This window comes from Seriola lalandi, unplaced genomic scaffold, assembly GCF_002814215.2.
Source record: "Seriola lalandi dorsalis isolate HSWRI2012SDOR001 ecotype SW California unplaced genomic scaffold, Sedor1 jcf7180002054502, whole genome shotgun sequence".
Classification (NCBI taxonomy): Eukaryota; Metazoa; Chordata; class Actinopteri; order Carangiformes; family Carangidae; genus Seriola; species Seriola lalandi.
In genome coordinates this window covers 1120745-1141125 of record NW_019525055.1, presented here as the reverse complement: position 1 = coordinate 1141125, position 20381 = coordinate 1120745, and the positions used below count along the sequence as shown (strand labels likewise).

The 20381-nt window shown below is 39.5% G+C and overlaps 2 protein-coding genes across 2 annotated transcripts; both read right to left on the bottom strand.

Moving 5' to 3' along the window:
• Positions 1-1054: 1054 nt before the first annotated feature.
• Positions 1055-7563, bottom strand: cunh5orf15 (chromosome unknown C5orf15 homolog). The gene is made up of 3 exons (XM_023413078.2): positions 7429-7563; positions 3840-4684; positions 1055-3267 (listed from the first exon to the last, which is right to left on the bottom strand). The coding sequence occupies exons 1-3, from the start codon at positions 7541-7543 to the stop codon at positions 3133-3135; spliced, it is 1095 nt and encodes a 364-aa protein (XP_023268846.1). The 5' UTR covers positions 7544-7563; the 3' UTR covers positions 1055-3132.
• Positions 7564-9250: 1687 nt separating this feature from the next.
• vdac1 (voltage-dependent anion channel 1) lies at positions 9251-19564 on the bottom strand. Its single transcript, XM_023413076.2, has 9 exons — positions 19451-19564; positions 16973-17042; positions 14999-15048; positions 13772-13924; positions 13550-13602; positions 12743-12970; positions 11613-11763; positions 10826-10883; positions 9251-10358 (listed from the first exon to the last, which is right to left on the bottom strand). The coding sequence occupies exons 2-9, from the start codon at positions 17037-17039 to the stop codon at positions 10267-10269; spliced, it is 852 nt and encodes a 283-aa protein (XP_023268844.1). The 5' UTR covers positions 17040-17042; positions 19451-19564; the 3' UTR covers positions 9251-10266.
• Positions 19565-20381: the final 817 nt, after the last annotated feature.

Genomic DNA, 20381 nt, shown 5'->3' with positions numbered 1-20381 from the left:
TTTAAAAGAAAAGACATGCCGTGATAAACTTTTTATATTTTTTGCTGTACTGAAAATCCATTTCAGTCGTGTTGTGTGACATTAAAGATTCTGAATCGGAGAGACACAGAGACTCAGTTTTTCTCCCTTTGGTGTTTCTGAGAGATTCGGGGGAAATCATGGCACATATGGTTCCCAGCACACATTGTCAGAAAAAAGGTGTAAAATTGTTGGAGGTTTTTCAGCTCAAATTCCCCTTTATTATGCTGATGTGTTATTTGTGTCACACATAGGGGGGGAAGGAATGGAATACCAAATGAAAAATTACATTTTATTTGTGCAGGCAACAATTTGATGTGGAGTCAGTTACACACACTCAAGACATGCTTGCTGCCTTGTCTCGTTCTCAGTATGAGGTACGACGCCACTATCATTCAATTTGTCAAAGGACACAGCAGAAAATCTGGCGAGTGTAACACAGCGGTTTGACTGATCCACTCATTTGTGTGTGCATACTGCCTCCTTGTGGTGAAGTTACTTATTTTACCTTTTAGCAGTCCAGGTACTGGAGTCTGCCTCTCCATGTCAGTTCATCTCAAGTATTTGACAGCTTGAAATGAAAACTTGCTAAACTTATCATTTAGTATTAAGTTTAAGAACTGCACCTAGAGAATGTGCTCTTTTGCAAAGTATACTTTCCCTTTTGTTAAATATAGATGTGTGTAAACACCTTTTCAACTGCTTTTAGCTTTATAAATATGTAATAGCTTTTAACCGCAATGTTTCAGCTAAGTCTGGCTGATATAATGAAAGGATACAACCTCTGAGCCTAATATGATCAAAGTAGATCAAAGTGAATGTCTAGCAGGCAGTGTCCAGTCTGGTTAGTTATGCCAACACAATTAAGCTCAGCATTTACCACATGAAGAGCCAGATCACATGAGACTATGATATAAATACTTTCTTGATCTGACTCAAAAAATCTGCCAGAAAAAGAGTATCTCATATTTGTCACTTGAGCTGGACAAACATAGAGGAATCAACCCACAGAAATGAAGGATACAGGGTGGACTCCTTACACAATTTGTGCTTTATTGACAAAAAAAAAAGAGATTGTACATTCTCTAGTGTTGATTGCAAGAGCAGTGTTGACCCATCACCTCTACACAGGACACCTCCCACCCCTCATATTCTAGCTAGTATGACTGAATGGCACAGTGCAAATCGCATCATCTACCTACCCACTGTGTACCTTGCATACAGACAAGACAGAGGAAAACTGGCAGAAGTCGACAAGAGATGAGTAACAAATATGTGGATTCATGTGGCAGTTATGGCAAGTTAATTGAAGGCATAAGACGGCAACGGGCATAAAAAACGTGGCTGTGATGGATAGGGAAGAGTGCCAGTGACAAAAAAAAAAAAAAAAGTGGTCTTTTTACCACATTATTACTGTTTTGTTCTTGTGAGTCTGTGTAGCAGGTACTAACACGGACACGACTGAGTACTTAAGTGGGTGTTTACATCTGCAGACAAATTTTGTCACCGTGATAGCATCACAACTGTGCAAGATACAGTCACATAACTTTACAGGTGTGTAGTTGAGATCAAAATGAGTTCAAAAGTGGATGTGGTCCAACCCACGAGTACGTAATAGTCATGTAATAATACTTAGTACTCATGGGTTGGAACATCAATATGGTGCGGCTGGTGTGTTTTTTATTCCGTGCTCATGAGAGCGTCAGGTCACACAAAGCGTGCTAAATTTCTGTTAACAAAAAACAGTCCAACTTCATACTTTGACAGGTGGTAACTAAAAATCATAATTTCTGTGTGAGCAGGAGGGAACACAGCCGTCACTTTTTGCCACAATGAAGACAATAAATGATTGATAGAGACTTCACCGAAGTCATAAAACAAAGAGGGCCAGCCCCAGGATTTCTGCATAGCAAAATCTGGGCAGTAGAAGAAGTACCATATAAGACAAGTCAAATATAAACTGACGAAGAAGGAAAAAGTCTGGTAATAAAAGCTTCTTCCACACAATATTAGTACATTTTAACCTGAACAATATGCAGTATCCGTCTTCATTTAAATGGCTTAAGCACATGGACATACCCCTCGCCTGAAGAGTATTCACCTTCCTTGATTTAATGCTTAACGTGCAGCTTAATTTCCCAACATGTAAGAAGTTTTACATTTCTTACATAATGTAAAATCAAAACAAAAAGGCTATTTTGCATCTTCTGCAAAGGTGTAAGAGAAATTATAGGTGATGGTAAAAAAAAAAAAATAATCGAAAAATTTCATATGAAACATAGAAATATCTCAACTTTATATATTTCTCCAATGTTTCTTTTTTATATATTGTACAGTAGTTTACTTTCAGTAGATCTATGACAAACAGACCATTTCAACATGAGTGAGGAACAGTTTTTGGAATGACTACAATTGTTTATATATACGCATCTGCTTCTCCTAGATTGCTGCTTTGTTTGCATACTTACACCTTTTACATTACAAAAGTATGCATGACACAACAAGTGCTTTGAAAACAAATGTTTTGTGTGTCAATTCATATCTTCGAAATCTGCTGAGAGAGAAATCTATTATTAATCTTGGGGAATATAATCCCGTTATAATTAAGCATTATATTATGACCTAAAAGTTACATTAGCATGTAATTCTTCCAACTATTAAATTGAGTATGACATTATATTAAGACAGTATGCAAGAAGGAAGAAAAAAAAAGGTGTCGAGGGACCATAAGGCTGAAACCCTGGCAAGTATAAAGATAAATATGAGATCCCTAATAAACCACAATATTAAATCCCCAAAAGTTATTAATTTAGAAAAACAGAAGAGAAATAACATTAAGACATAACAAATAAGATTAACAGCTGAAGAGTAAAAAACCCCCTATGCAGACAACAAGGAAATCCAGAACGTAACTCTACTTCTTTGGGGTAGAGCTATGTTCATGATCTTTCCAGGACACATCACCCCCTGCTGTCAAACTGGTCTGTAAAGCAAGAGAAAGCATCAATCAAGCTCCACGACAAAGCACAGCATCTCGACAATACAAGCGGCCAGGAAGGAAGGCCAACAGGCTCTGTCCAGGTGATATGGACATATCAGTCCTCTGAACATGGATCAAAAAATGTAGTCTCGGGTCATCTTGAGGGACGGCATGGCTTCGTTGACGTTCTGGTCCAGGCGGTGATACTCCACATTGTTGCGGGAACACAGACTGTCTTTCCAGCGCCGACTCTGAGCCAGGAGGAAGATCTGAAAAGAATTAAAAAAAATTAGCAAAATGCAGATAGAAATCAAATTAATGAGATTGATGTACCAGTGCTGATCAAGTAAAAATTATTTCTTGGTTGACGGGCTAGCAGAAAAGATGAAAAGCTATATAATTGGAATCCTTACTTAGGCTGCAAAACCCAATTTTACATGAGGCCAATATAATATACATTATAGAACCTTCCTCTGCAGATTTGACAGAGAAAGAGCTCGTGCCTCCTGAAAGAAAAAAAAGCTTGTATGTTCTTCACCAGAATACTGACCTGTGCTATATGCTTTGCTATGATCATATATTCTACAGTACAAATGAAGAATAGAACCACCAGGGGTTTTATTGAAAATCTGTTGAAGGATGAAGGTTTTACCCCCAAACAAAATACAAGAGTTTTATGTTTGTAACGTATTTAATGAATCATTTGTTTAGTGTTTATTCATCTGAGATTACAATTACATGTTGTCTTAACAACTATCACAAATTACTGCTGAGGTAATATCATCATCTCTAGCCTCTACATCCTGAGGAGCTGCCCAGCTGTTGTTATGCCAACACTCACCTTCCTCTTGTTGTGATAAGTTATGTAGACGATGGCCACCAGGAAAGCCAGGATGACCAGATGAAAGAAGAAGTGGGAGTCCTCATCCTCTGTGTTGTAGCGATCTTTGCCACTGTAAGGAGTCACCTCCATCCTGTCTGACTGCTGGTGCCTGTTCAAGGTCTGGTCTTTACCATCATCAGTGTCATTGTCGAACACGCTGCCAATGTTTACAGTGTTATCACCCTCCTCCCAGATACCTTGGTCTTCGTCGTACTCTTCGTCGTCTTTGTTGCCATCATTTTCGTAACCATTCAAATCCTCATTGCTCTCAAGTGCTGGTCCTTTTTCAGTGGTCTGCAGCGGGTCTGGTTCAGTGTCCGGTTCAGTGTCCGGTTCAGTGTCCGGTTCAGTGTCCTGTGATGTGGGTGGATTCTGTCCATTGGGGGGTTTGGAGTCAGGGGTAGGTATTTCTGGCACTTCCATTACAGGTTTGGCTGTTTCAGGGGCTTTGACAGAGGTGGTGGCAGCTTCTGGAGTAGAGGCTGGAGTGGCTTCAGACACAGCAGGTTCATTTGTTACCACAACGCTGTGTGGGGTAACATTTGTGTTATCGGCCCCTTTGCTGACAGGTTCTGGCTGCCGTTTATCTGCAGAGGTAGCAATGATGGAGACTCGGTGCAAATTCGCATTCTGGTTAGACGTTGCTTCATTAGGTACTGGGGTGCTGATTTTGGGAGCCTCTGTTGTAGGGCTCTTGAAATCTGGTACATTTTCTGTGCTCTGTTCAGGCGGTGAAGGCTTTGTCTCACTTGCTGTCTTGTCCACAGTGGTAAGATTTTGAGACACGATTCCCCCCAGATTATCTGTAAATCAAGATATAATAACAATGCAAGACATTATATATTAGGTTACAAAAAGAAGGGTAACAAAATACTATTTAAAAACACTTAACCATATCAACTTGAAATGTTTGCATGCTAAACAAAATTTGCATTTTCAATCGGGGGGGCTTTACTGGCTAATAAACTGGCAGTGGGTTTACTGGCTAATAATTCAGTCCAAATTAATTCAGATTTTTCAGTTTCAAACCATTTCAGGAGGTGAACTTTCATCTAAAGTAACATACTGATAAATCCATCACAGCCAGTTAATTTAGTTATAGGAAATAACAGAAAATTTATATTCTTTCATTTACAGATGAACTGACTTTGTACTCTTTCTACAGGTATTCAAGGTGTCATACAACCACACTGTGTGATCACACAAGCATCTATGGCTGAGGAAATGAGCTTGCCCTCCTACTCAGAGACTCCCATTTAAAAATGCCCTTGGGCAAGGCTGCAAACCCTCTAAGTGGACATTCGTAATAAACAGGAGCTTGTTCGTGTGCGATTGTGTGAAGACAGGTATTCCCCTACAGCTTGCCCTACTCCCATGACCACAGCCAACAATGAAACAATTGTGTTATGAGACGCCTTTTCTCCTTTATAACGCAATGTGATGTGTTATTCTATACTATACCATGTTAAAAAGCTTGCGTCAGCCCACCATATAATTTTTTGTTAGTCACTACAATGAAGACATTTGATTAAATGACAGATCTTTTAACAGGATCCTTGAATACATGTCAGCATTAGCCAGGTTTCCAATTTTGGAGCCTGTTTAAGTTCATAATGGTTACAGCATAAGTGACATTTTCAGTTTCTTAAAAAATGAAATGAAATTTTTAAACTCAAGTATCTCCACAGCTAAATCAGTTCCTGACTGTGTCTTTAAATGAGGACTGAACTTATTCTAATGCATCTGGCTCTCCTGAATCAATGACACCATTTAACCAACAAGTGTCAACATTATTTCATCCTGTGGGATTAGGAGGCGTTGCTTAAGACGCAAGGATAAGACTCGGGACTTTAAGCACAGAGTAGACGTACCCATGAGAAGAAAGGGACCATTCATTCACATTGGCCATGGGCAGCATGAATAATCATCACTGAACAGGAGATCTTTGTAGAACCAACAGTCACAGGCTTTGCGGCATGAAACAGTATGTAGGAAATTCAGCTTTTGAGACTAAGCAGGTGGGGCACTCTTGACAAATGTCTCAATATTAATGTAAATGCATGTTTATAATATTTCCTTAAATCACCAACAAGCATCTTCCTCCACTCTAAATTTACTCTCACAAACTTTGGCTCTCGCGTTAGTTTTATTCAGATTAAACATTTAATACTTGTATGATTTAAAGCAAAATAAATATGTAGTGGGTATGTAGCGGGCTGACAGACTTAGGGTGAACCTTCTGCTTTCCATACATTTTTTGGTTCCCCACAATGCTTTCCAGTTAGAAAACATACAAGAAGAAAGCCCAAGGGAACATCCACATGATGATTTCTGATTTCATGAACCAAAACCTACCATTAGAGTTTATGTAACTGTAAACAGTTTATGTAACTTTAAATGCTTCAAAATATGATGTGGTTTTAAGTCAGTAAATGCAACAATCAGTTACAGATTTTGCAGGCTACAACAGAGACATTGTGTATGTTATATATGTTATACAGAAACTGACTTGCCTATGACACACAAAAGTTTTTGATCTTCTTGGAAAATGTATATGCAGTATTGTGCATCAGTGTTCACCTCTATGATACATCCAGAAATAAGCTGTTTCAGAGTATTGAGTATGATGAGAGTGACAGTGTGGCACAGTCATATTATGAAGAGGAAATAAACCAGTGACTTATTCCCATGGGAACACAATGCTGCAACCCGACAGCTGTCCAAACAGGCAGTAACGTGACATACATAAAATCATTTGAAAAGAATAGAAAGCACAGGCACAGAAATCAACACTGCTGACCTTGCCTTAATAGAGTTATGTCAATGTGCTACATACACAACACAGTAAAAATCCAGTGTCATTGAAAACAATTTTACAGCCTTTACTGAGTTCTTTGATGGTAAACTGCTAAAGGATTTTCTTTACTGAGTGGTGTGACTCCTGGACTGACAGGGGGGTTAATTACCAGCTCAGATATATGACAAGAACATCTGGACCAAGTCACTCCATCTGACCACCACAAATCAGTGCAGCTCGGGAGACCCCGGGGCTTGTGGAATCACAAAGTAGACCACAACAGACATTTAAGTTAACTGGTCAAATCTTTTAGCTAGTACAGGTTTACGTTGGTTGTGAGGTTTGAAGTACAAATACAAATTTAGAATTAAAATAAATGTCCACATAACTTCTAAACAGGTAGATGTTAAGGTAAGTACGTTTCAACTGACAATCCTTAGGCGGAACATTTTTTAAACAAGACGGGGTCGTCACATTTATAACACACTCAGAAAATTACTTAGTTGAATTGTACTGTAATACTTTGATAAGGACGCGAGTTTGAAAATACTGTTTTATGACTTTTCCGGGGGCATACAGACTGCCTGTCGTTGCCCTTCTCACCTGACACCGTAATTGCTAGCATGACGTACTAGCCAACTAGCTAGACTAACGTTAGCTACCTGACACTGGCTAGCTCGATAACTAACAGTCGTGTTGGTTGGTTAAAAACAGTCATCATCTCAGATAATTAATATATGTTTTACATACCTGTTACATTTACTGGAGCTGACAGACACCCGCTGGCTAACAGTTGGAGGAAAATAACCAAAGAAAGAGCACAAACATTTCTGTTGCTTCGCCCCATCTTCCTGTATGTCGCCATGTTGATGCGCGAGTAACGGAGGCGTGGTTTAGCATTGGGGCTACATACACACAGGGCGTGTGTGTTGCCAGATCTGACTGAAAAAAGTAGTTTAGCCAGAGCGTAAAACCTGCCCAATTGTCGTAAAAATAGCCCAATTCGGATAAAGTCACATAAAACATTGTTCACTCACACAACCAGATATAACAGCAGAGCATTTACAAGCCAATATTTATTTTAGAAAATGAACGACCGAATTGACTATCAACAGTTTCTGTTTGCAATGTACCCATGTACATACTCACAACTGTCCGTGAATTTCTCTGATACTGAAAAAAACTTAAAAACCTGATGATTCTCAGGCCAGTCCTGTAGTTATATGGAGCTTCTTTTTCTGATATGTAAGACATTTTTTGGAGGTTTTTTTTTTACGACGGACTTTAGAGATCATGATATCCACGGGAAGTGTAGGTCACACTGAATCTAGTTATGACTCAGATTTTTGACATAAAGCATTTTAAGCTACCTATAGTTTGAAAAATTCTGGAATATACCTTTCAAATTTGGAAATCGCTCTCATGGTAAAAAAAAAACAAAACAAAAACAAACAAACAAACAAACAAAGCCCAAATTATAACAATCCGCTCAGTTAAAACTAAAGTAGCCGACTGGGGCGTAAAACCGCATAACCTGGCAACACTGTGAGAGAATGAGTAAGTGTGTGATTAAGTTTTGTAAATCAGATGCAATAGGTCAGAGTCATTGAGTGGTAACTAATGACAGTTGCTTCTAATGTGTTGTCACCCTCCAAATAAATAGTTTGACTTCAGAGTCACATGTTGTATGACGTCCAGGCTGGACTACCAACCGGGCAATGACGTGGATGTACATCCATGGGCAAAGTGGGCAACTGCTAAGAAAACCCCAAAAGCCCCAGGTTTAGATAATCTGCTCTACGATGGGTTCTCCATCATCTATCTTGTGGTTCTGGTGTTGTAGAGAGACTGTGTCAAAATGTAGTGTAAGATATTCGTTGTTTTACTTTATATTATTCTCATTGGTTGTAAAGATTTAATGAGCTACTTCCATTTTTTCTGTGTAAGGTAATGAACACGAAAAAACCTCAGACAAGGTAGTATTACTTGATCATAGGAGAGCTGTAATGTTGCAGCCAGTAATCATTTTCATTATCAATGCGTTTGACAATAATCGATTGATTCAAAAATTACTGTCAACACCAGTCACAGATATAAAGCATATAATAATCCATTAAACTTAACCACGTTTTACAGCACAGGTCTCTAAGACCCCATGCAAAAATGCATTATTTTCTCTTCAGGCTTCTGAAACGTGATCAATTCAAAAATCATGTTCATAAGCAATTTTAAAACATGGGATAAGATAAGGTCTCCAGGACTTCAGAGCATTATGGTTAAAGACAGTCCATAGTCCATAGTCCATTCAGTGTTCTCACTCTAACATCAATGTCAAGGGCTTTACATTCACTTTCTCATCTTGTTAAATGAAACCCTATGTGGGAAATACAAGTTACACAAGGCAATGTTCAAAATCAGTCATCATGGCCTGAGTTTTTCACTCCTGATCTTGACAATTGAAATGCTTATCAAATATACTCAGTTGCACAGAATTTTAAATAAACATCAGTTGAAGTTATGATCATAAGATGCAGGTTGTGAGAAAAGACACAGGGACAAATACAATCAGACACTGGTTCAAGATATTCTTTATTTATTTCAGGGAATGACAATACTGTCAAGTACACTAAGCATGATTCCCATAACCAGTTGTGGAAGACTGCCATTTCCTGTCCACTGTATTTACTCTTTTCATTCTCCTTCAAAGACATACTTATCGAGAGATGTTCAACTGTGCGCGTGATAGGTTACCTTTCGTTTGCTCGACCAGGAAGAATTGACAGTTAAGACTTCATAGGTGGATTCAACTATGCAAGACTGTCAATAAAATAATATTCTTTTTGCTATATGTAACAAAAGACATGATTCACACCAAATGCACAGACACAAAAGACAAGTGAGACGAAAACACAGAATGTACGCATTGGGGTGTAGTGTCTCTTTGAGCTACTGACAGCCGCTTACATCAGGGACAACTAACCCTTCCCATTTTATAATATATCCAGACAAACACTCGAGCTCTCCAGTGCAAAAGTGATCAAATAAAATTATTTCACCACTACTTCTTTTCAGTGGGGAGTGCTTAGTGGTGCAATGCAACAGCACCCTCTGGTGGTGTGACTACTCAACTGTACGCTGTGTGTCAAGCCCTTTTTGCATTTTGGGCTGAACTAGTTTTGATCTTCCCTTTTATCTGCATTGGAAAGCAGAGAGACACACAAATTAAAGCGTTGTGTATGAATGTAGTGAAATGACAAAGAGTGAGGCCAACACGAGTGTACTCAAGGCTACTTTTCCCTTGCAAGCTACACAATTCAAGATAAAAGTTTCTGTTAAACGGTTGGAGTTTTGTTCTGAACTGGGCTCGTTATTTTCAAAATATAATGTTCCCTTAAAGTGGTCCTTTAAAAGTGGTAGATCGTCAGAACGATTTAACCTTTATGCTGTCTTGCTTCCAGCTGTAGCACGTCTAGGGGAAACAAGGGTTTTGTGAGGGCTAGCTAAATCAATAAAGGATTTGGATTTTTATTTTTTTGGTGGGGAATGCATGTGCGCTGGGAGGACTGGAAGGGTATCTGTCTGCTCCTCCTACGCTTGGAACTCGAGGCCGAGACCAAGCTTGTGGCCACCAGCATTAATGTTCTTGCCATCAAGGAGAGCGGAGAGTGTCAGCTTGATGCCTGCAGAAACAGACACAACAAGGATAAGTAATTCATCGACAAGGAAATCATGTGTAAATGTATACATCATGTGCACCTCTCCAAACATTACACAGGGTGTTGGCTGACTGAAGAACCCACCTCTCCACTTCATCTTGTCAATTTCCCTTCAGCAAAAATTTCCAAACCCCATCTTTATCTGATGTGTGTTGCTACTGTTGCTTATCCTTGTGGAAATTCAAGTTATAATCCTGAAATTTAGCCTTCAGACACTTAGCAAAACTTTCAGTAACTGTTCTTTTTGCATTTGTGCAATGCCACAAAAACTACTAGGAATCCATCATTTTTTTATGTCTAAAATTGACTTAAATTCTCATACTTTAGTTGAAATAATCCACATACAGTACACATCTAAATTGCACTGCTCAGAATATGACTAATTCAAACTACAAAACACTTAAATGAAGTTATTTACAAACTGCACTCACCTGGCTTCAGAGTCTGAGTGTAGCCCAGGCCAACAAGGCTGGAGTTGTTCACCTTGGCCTGTGTAAGACCAAATAAAAAAATGTTTTTAATCATACAGAGTACACTCATATTATTAGCAGATACATTTATAATGCCAATTCTGGGTATTGCCTGCTCCATGCCAAATGTCAACAAAAACGAACCTGTGATTCATTTTGAACTCTGAAACCGATACTGTGATTTAAAAGTGCCGCCACTGAAGCAGTTTCACTTCAGAATGGCATGGCCATATTATTTACTCGTTAATAATAGTTGTTAGAATACATATAATTAACAAACAAAACAACCATTCACACTAATTGGCTCTGCTGCAAGTGGGATTTAAGAACTAATGTGACAGATCAGATGACAAGACTAAATTAGCCTGGGCCTTTCTGTGGCAGAAAGACTACTCCCATTGGCCATTTTGGCTCGGAGGAGGCTGCTCTCAGATTCAACTCAGCGTGATGTGTTCACATGGACTTAAATCATCCTTCCAAGTTGGTCAGCTAGGTAAAGACTGTGACCCAGATATAAAAAAGGCAACATGACTAGTCGTATTGCATGTTAGTTTATATTGATGACACCAAGAATGTGTCTCTAAAACGAGAGAATAAGAAAATAATAACAGGAAGGAACTGGTTTCACTAGCTTCTGCACCACATGACACTTGAGTGAGCATTACACCACAGTGCCAGTTTGAGAGGCAGATTTTATAAACAGACTACATCACTACAATTACTACTTCAGGTTTAAAATACTACTCACAGTGAAGGATGCATCAGGATCAATCTGATACTTGGCAGCAATGCCAAAGCGGGTGTTGCTGTTTCCAGCAGTCCAGGCCAGATTGACGGCGGTCTCCAGCTGGTCATTCACCTTCTGGTAGATGGAGCCACCAAACTCAGTGCCATCATTTCTGCGGAAAAACAGCAGATTGGACTATAAGTAAATGGTACCACTACAAAAAAATGTTTCCCTACAGCTTATATTCTCCTCTCAACTTGGCAAATAACGGTTCGGTGTTTTGTACACTACGTTTACCATAATTGGTATTTTGCACGCCTGTTAAAGACCTCCTCAGATGGGTGCACTGCCACTGATACAAAGCCTTCATTACACTTCATCTGACCTCACATCACTGCTTCAGCTGTAGACTGAAACCGACAGGCTTGGCCAAGGACACAGCAGGAAAGACTAACATCGTGCCCTGTCCCTCCCTCTCCCTCTCTCTCTCACTGTCTGGCATTACCTCACTCTGCCGTTTCACTGAAGCCCTTTATGGCTGCCAACCATTCACTCCATCTCACTTGCAATATAGCAAATCCCATCACCTGGGTGTAAAAATAACTGCCAGGCACCTGGGTGAGCGGCAGACAGCCAAGCAGGCAACAAGTTAGTTGCCAGACAAGGAGAAGAAAACAGAGTTGGAAGGCCTCAGTCTAGTTAAGGTTAATTGTCTGGACTCGCTTTTTAGCCTGTGACTTGGGTTTAAGTACCACAGGACAGAAACACTAACTTAGTATCAGAATGTAATATTTTGTTTTAAAAATATAAATACAAAATGGACTGAGGTAGTGTCTAGGTGCTTATTCAGCAATGTTTCAATGATAATTATTTTCAATCACACACACCCCTACTAATTTTATTTTCTCTCACATGTGCAGCTTTAGAATTAAGCATCAGGGTAGCATCAGCATAGTATTCATTTTCTGCTACCTTAAATTTGAATTCAAATTAACTACACTGTGGTTACGGTATATCAGCCTGTTCATAAACTTACACTATACAAAGATGAAAGGACACCATATTGGTTCAACTGTGCATTACTATGTGTAGAGGGATATATGCCAGCATATATATTATTCATGTCAATCTTCTGCTTCATGTAGTCTTACACATTTGTATGGAGCTGGAACTCGTCAGTCTTGTATCCAACCGCAAAGTTGCTCTGGGTGATCCTGTTCCTGCCGGCCTCAAAGGTCATCTGGTAGCCAGCCAGCCAGCCCTCGTAGCCCACCACTGCTGCACCATGGATGGCTGTACCATTGATGTCATAGTGAACGTCACAGCCAAGGTTGATGTGGTCACACTTGTAGCCTGTCTTGATCTTGCCGCTCTTCTTGCTAACAAGATATAAGATAGAGGGGACAGACTGTTAATGTCTATTATTAGTGGTCTTTGCAATATGCCCTTTATTTCTTTCCCCATACAGCACCGTGACTGACATGCTTTCAGGACCCTGTAGCGGCCTTACATAACAAGCTGTTTAACCTTGTAGGTATAGGTTATTAAATTGGCAGCTGACATGTAACATTACTTTTAATAAAGTGGCCAAGAACCTTACATGTTTACTTGATAAAATGTATTTATTTATTGAGTTAGCTAAATAGTATACAGTATCCTTCTTTTCTGCTTCAGGCTATGAAACCAACAGACATGAACCCATTCACACTTTCAGAAAAGAGAAAATGATCCAGGAAAGGTAAAATAACAACTGGACAGTACCAAAACGCTTTCTAATAAACTGCTGACTCAACCTGCTGTAAGAATAAAATATCATTGTAAAGCTGAATTCTATTTTTAAATGTATTATTTGTACCTATTCACTGTAGCTGTAACGTGTGTTAATCGTCATTCCACTTAACTCTAGATTTCTTACTGAAATGATCTACATTTAAAGACTCTCATTCTGTGGTCCTTACCCGGTGTTTGGTGAGAAAGAGGAATCAAACGTCAACTTCAGCCCCTTAGCCAACTGTGGAAAAAGTAAGATAGATTTTACAACAAGGCAAATGGCACTACATCCACTACTTGGGTGACAGACCTTAGTGAATACAGAAAAGGGAACATATGCTGCTCCTCAGAGACTTTTTGCATGCTACAGGAAGTGGCTTAAGAAATTAGGTTTTAGTTAAGTTACCGACCTGGTCTTCAAGGGTGATCTCTGTTCCCAGGGTGTTGTCGGTGTTCCACTTCTCTGTGAAGGTGAGTCCATGTTCCGACCACTTGTACTTGGTCTCCAGGGATCCAGCAACCTTGCTGGTCTCAGTATTGGCAGAGCCTGTGCTGGTGAACTCCTGCAGATGATATGAATAGGTTTTCAGGGTCACATTATTATGTTATATTCATCTTATCCTTAAAGTCGTGTACCAAAAATTTATTTGCATTAGGTTTTTACATAGGATTTTATACAGTGATGTAGCCCTGTAAACCCTCCACAAAATGTGTCTGTGATCAACATCTAAAACGACTAATTAACTAGAATGGGCGCACACCTCCTGGCCAAACATTTTCTTCCTCAAGACCCAGATTACTGTGTTGCTCTGCACCAACATGTACAAAGTCACAGATCTCTACACCATAAATATGTTAGATTTTTTACATCAAGATTCCTACATTATTTTCTGAGAAACTGATGAAAATGTTGACAAATACCCAATGTTAAGGACAGTGATACAAATTTCTGGATTGCCCCTTTAATCTGATCTGCCTCGAAATTTAAATCGGTTTTCCGCCAGCCCAAATGCCCCACCCCTCCAACCAAGCTATATGCAAATTGGTTCAGTACAGTTTGTGCAACACTGCTGACAAACAAACAAATAGACTTTGTAAATATAACCTTCTTGTCAGAGGTAACAAATCATGATGACAAGAAGGTCAGAAAACAGATTATCAAGAAATTCAATAGCTAGCTCTTGAACAAATTAATGACTAACTAGACTTTGGTGTTGAGCCAGTCTGGGATTTTCCCCTGAGCTATATAACTAATAACAACTTTGAAAAGAAAAAATTTACAAGTTCAGGAAATCAATTTCGTCACAACAAAAAACAAAAAGCAAACATGGCAGCTTCAGTAAAACAAGGAGCAGGAGTTCACATGAAGTTTTACTTACACCCTTACCTTTATTATTACTATAAAAACTAAATTAAAACATAGTAATTCGAAGCCATAGTTTTAACATAACATTTTCTTAAACTCATTTTAAAACCAAAGCAGCCAGCTAACAGTAGCCAATGTGTCCTGGCAATGTTTAGGAGATCAAATAACCTGCCTGTTGATAATCAGCCAAGAGCCTCTTAAGCTATGATAGGACAGCTGCTGTCAGGGGTTGGCAGCTCTGATAATCTGATAATGACTAGCGACAACTTACCAGTCCATTCTCAGACTTTGTTTTCAAGTCCAGCTTTATGAGCCCGAAGCCTGAAACAGACAATATTTAATTAGAGATCAAAATGATGTCTGGATGACAACAAAAATATTACCAAGTCAATGATAACCACTCAGCCCTCACATCAAATGCAACTTTAATGCCAATACTCATTACCATGTGTACCAAAACTTTCTATTAATACACATTTAAAGATAGTTCACAACTCTTTAAATGAAGTCATTGATTGGTGTCTGAGAAATATCCATTTATCAGCCTCCAGAGCGTTTTTAAAGTTATTTAAATGCCACTGACTGAAAGTGTGTATTGATTTTATGTAGATTCAGATGTAGATTCAGTTAGATATCAGTTTATATATATATATATATATATATATATATATATATATATATATGGGGGGATGAGCTGGGATGAGTGAGGAATCATATCATGTGAGGTATGGTTGGGTCAGTCAGTTGGATGTGATTCTGAATTCTGAGAAGGGCCATGAATGGGGTTTTAGGCTCCAGCCAGCCTCCGAGCTGCTATATATATATATATATATATGCTATATATATATATATGCTATATATATATATATATATATATATATATAGCAGCTCGGAGGCTGGCTGGAGCCTAAAACCCCATTCATGGCCCTTCTCAGAATTCAGAATCACATCCAACTGACTGACCCAACCATACCTCACATGATATGATTCCTCACTCATCCCAGCTTCCCCTTCACTAAACCCTCTAATGATTCACCCATTACTGTCCAACTTTCATCCAAAGCTGCTGTTCCCACCCTACAAAATGGTCACCAGCTGCACAACTATTCAACTGCTTTCAATTTTGAGGCTTTTCTGTGAAGGTGATAGACTCAAAATGTTCTGTATGATCACTCCCTAAGCCTGCAGTAAAAACCCACAGTAATCAATTACAGTCACTGCCAAACTTACTGAGGTTCAGGCGTCATGGTACATATGAATCAGGCTGCTCCAATAACTGGGAATTCGCTAGATATTAAGTGGACATTATTCAGAAACCCTTGGAGCCACACAGCTGTGGGTATACACAAAACACACTCTGAGGACATGCACTCTGACTGCCAGTTCTGTACTCCACCTCCACATGTGTTCAGCTAAGGGTTGGCTATAGATGGTACAGTAACTGGTTTTAATTGATTTCATTTGGCATTCTCGTCAACATTGCTTTGCATGTAGGGGCTTGATTTTAACGCTCCCTGAGAGGAAGTGTCGCACTGAATTTTACAAGAAATCTCACAGCACAACATAGCAACACGGTGCTGGTCTTCCAGAGTAAAGAATGATAAATCATTAAATATTTCTTCCTGTGGCAGGGGGTATAAAAATGCTTAACCTAAAAAACAATTCCACCAAAATACACCAAAACATCAACTGAACACGCTAATATGTAATGAAGAGTCTCACGTCTTATTTTAAAAATGCCCTGAGTTAGACACCCATTAGCACTAACAAGGTAATACCCCAAGTCAGCTGGTAGAGGCTGTGAAAACAGTTGTAATATGATTTCTGTGGCTCTGGAGGAGCTTTGCAAAGTCTTTATTGCTGTTTTACAATTAAACAAAGGCACATGTGTACACACAACATGGTGCGCTCTAATTGTGAGCAAATGGCTTCGACTCCATTCACTTTTGTTTCTCAAATTGATCTCTATTTAAGTTTCTGAAACTGAAAGTGCTTCATAACACATTTACTTTATACTGTACAAGTGATTTCTGTTCTCTGAAAATGTATTGTGCTGTACCAAAGGTCATGTCTCCATTTACACCAGATAATTTAGTAAAATATTTTGCATCTCAGAAACACCTTCATGAAGCAAGTGTTACCGTAAGCTGCCCATCATGGCAGTGTTTAACTGTGATTCAAACCTTTTTCTTCTAAATCAAAGTGCTGTAGAAGTTGATCAAATAAGTGACGATGAATGGCTTACCATATCCCTTGGTAAAAACATCCCTGGCAGACTTTCCAAGGTCAACGTAGGTGGGAGGTACAGCCATTATCTGCAAAGCACAAGTTGACGATTAAAGGCTGAAACTAAGAAAAAGGCAGAAAACGAAACAAAAAAAAATAATACAGCCATCACTGCTATCCTCCCTCTGTGTCACGGCTTTAGGATAGTCAGGGCTCACAGTAACACAGTAACAGTGGACTGACAGATCAGATGTGATGTGCTTGGGCAGAGAGCAGTGCTGTTGAAAGGGGAAGGCAAAAGCATTTAGAGGTCATTGATGGATAGGAAAAGTACAAATCTGATGAAGTTATTGGCTTGTATGAGCTACACACAGGAACACAGTGACTCACACTTGAGCGTGCACATTCCTTCAAACTTGCATTCCTAACAGTACAGAGGCTGGCTTGTATACAGGCCTCATATTTGCAAATAGCCCTTCATTTCCAGATAAAGAGCTTAAAAATATGACAATATATTACTCATGTGTCCATCCTGTTTTTAATTATTTTACATTTTTGAGAAAGTAAAGGATATCTTTGACACTATAATAATTTTCCTTAATCAAATTTGACATTTCGAAGTGGAAGAAGCCAAGTGTAGAGAGGACAATGAGGGTCACAGACTGAAGCACAAAGCAGACACTTTGCCAACCCCCTGGACTGGCTGTTCTCATATATGTATGCACCTCTTTGTCCTTCATTTTTGTGAACAGCCTGTTGTGCAAGACACATCTATTTCAGCATTAGAATAAATGTAAATTCCATTTTTCGCAACAGTTATCAAGGTACAGTAGTTACACAGGCCTATTGATAACATACATGTTCATATTGATAGAAGATAGAACAGGAATGTGAGCAGGTTATCAGGTGAATAGCAAGCTTAGGGTGTACAATTTCCCAATTAACATTTCCCAAGAGTTATGACTATTCTCCAGTATTGCAATACATGTCCCTGTATGATTGAAAATAAGAGTTAAGAACAAAAACAATACACCTCAACTCAATAATATTGGAAAATCTTTTTAAAAAAAACAACAACATTCTATTAAAATAACTGCAAACAGCAGATGCCTAGCTAAGGGTTGCTCTACTCCAATGACTAATCACCAATATTATATCAGACAGTATTTCCTTCAGTGCACTCCTTTTTCCACATTCCTGTGCAGTTCTTTCCTTCAAGCCCATCAGTCAGGTTTATGACCAATCACACCTTTTATCAATAATACCATTCTTTAACAGCAGTTATAACATGATCGTCACCTCTCCTTCATTATATCCCCATGAAGTCTCTCTTTCTTTATCTTTGTCTGGGCCAAACATGTACCACTGCACCAACCGCTTTCTTTTGAAATTTTAAATGTCTGAAACAGTGCAATATCAGCTCTGGCACAACAAATATATGCCTATCCTTGCATGTTCTAAGGTCCAGTTCCAGCTCTACCCTAAACCTAATCAGTCAGGATACCCCTGCCTCCAAACAGCAGTCTGGACCCGGTCATCATGGATATCCTATAGTCATAAGGAAGCACTTAGACAGGATGTGGACAAATGTCACGTATCTGCAGTGCCTGTTGACACACACAAATAGCTTGACCACTAAGCCATTCACCGCGTGCTTACACGCACGCACAGTCTGCCAACACACCCCACTGCGCCTGAGTAGTTTTATGGCTTTCACACATAGATACAGGCTGAAAGGTCAGAGGCCGTAGAGCCTGTAATGTCCTGTCACTGAGGAATCCGAGGAAAACTCTACGTCTTTAAATACACCAAATGACTTTGAAAGGATGCATCAACCCCACAGCATGATGGAGACCTTGAATGAAATCTTGCACTTGACCTAGCATCGAAGTTTGGGATATATCACTGTCCTTCAGCACCACCTCAGTTGTAGTCCAATTCAGGAAGATTCAGTTGTGAGACAGACCTACAATGACTGAAAAATCTAGTCTCCCTCGAGAGTGAATACAGCAGTGGTCCCTTGACTCAGACAAAGTGGTTATGACCGCAGTAAAGGCAGCATCCCTCTGCCCTCGCCTGCTAACAGATTAGCAATAGCTAGCTATCAAGGTGGACGGTGGGCAAGTGTATCCTAACGTAATGACATGTTAAAAGGCAGGGAGCCCACAACGTTTCAAGGGGGTAAAAATGTAAATTACCGAAGCGTCTTTGTTGCTTGCAACCTGAATAACTGCTGACCACCGTCCACCACACTGTCAAATGACCGCACCGCAAGACATTAGCCAACAAGCTAACTGCATTTGGTTTGTAGAAGCGGCGGGCCTAGCATCACTGCTGCACGTCGAGCTGCATCCAGCTCCAGTTAAAAAAATCGATGGATGAGACGGACAGCTACGAGCTGCGGAGTTCAGAATCCGCCGACCGATGGCAACGACAGAGGAGTGCAGTAAGGAACAAGTCAGCTGTGTTGTATTTCAGTATTAGATGCAAAGCTTACCTCTGTGTGTTCCAGTCCCAACCGAGAAGGAAGGAGCTTGTCAACCGCACAAAGGGAGGAGAGAAGGAGGAGGTGGTGCGGCGTCGCGTACGTTACAAGTCACGCAGCAGCAGCAACTGGTCATCGCCAAAGACACAACATTTGCTCAAACAACAAGATTGTTAACACCCTACGTGTCTAACTTATCTTACACTTCCACATCACGTCCTTTCAGAGGGAAATATTTTACTTTTTACTCTCTGCAGATGATGTAGTTACCAGCTACTTTCCAGATTTATGTAAAAATTTAAATGCAGGGCATTTATTAGAACCAGATTTGTCTTTAAATACATTTTTTGCTTAAGAACTGCCTTCACCACTGCATTACTTTGTATCAACAATTTGATTGAATTTCAGGCCAGTTAAGGAGCTCTAGAAAAAAATTAAAAGGTTGTGGTCTGCAAGGCTGAAAAGAAAGAATAGATTGTTTAGGTCAGAGGAAAAATATATCAACAGTCTGCTGTTTTCTCACAGGCTCATTGTTTCTTCAGCATGTATGTTTCCACAGCTGGCCAAATACTTTCTGATGTAGCCTAACTTATGAAGAGGCTTCAAATTTGATACAGTTTAGCAGCGGTTTACAGCCCAGCAAAGCAAACCACTGCAGAAACATAAAAAAACGCAGGCAACATATAGCTATAAAAATGAATACATTTACATTTCAGTAGTCCACATGTACATTTACATTTAGGCTACTCATTTGGCTTTTATCCAAAGCGACTTACAAGTGAAGGACAACACTAAAACTTAATACTATAGTATAAGACGATACAAAATACTGTATCAATTGGGCAACAGTAATGAGAACAGTTATTCTATTTTCCAGCCCTTCACTGTCACCCCTGCCACAAGTCATTACACGCGAAAACGGAAATGGTAAGACGTGAACCCT

Excerpts from the sequence above, each read along its gene's own strand:
- cunh5orf15 (XM_023413078.2), bottom strand. The coding sequence starts at position 7,543 with ATGGCGACATACAGGAAGATGGGGCGAAGCAACAGAAATGTTTGTGCT. Across the intron at positions 4,685-7,428 it reads AGCTCCAGTAAATGTAACAG|ATAATCTGGGGGGAATCGTG; the intron begins GTATGTAAAACA and ends CTTGATTTACAG. Across the intron at positions 3,268-3,839 it reads CTTATCACAACAAGAGGAAG|ATCTTCCTCCTGGCTCAGAG; the intron begins GTGAGTGTTGGC and ends AATTCTTTTCAG.
- vdac1 (XM_023413076.2), bottom strand. The coding sequence starts at position 17,039 with ATGGCTGTACCTCCCACCTACGTTGACCTTGGAAAGTCTGCCAGGGAT. Across the intron at positions 13,925-14,998 it reads CAAAGTCTGAGAATGGACTG|GAGTTCACCAGCACAGGCTC; the intron begins GTAAGTTGTCGC and ends TATCATCTGCAG. Across the intron at positions 10,884-11,612 it reads ATCCTGATGCATCCTTCACT|GCCAAGGTGAACAACTCCAG; the intron begins GTGAGTAGTATT and ends GGTCTTACACAG.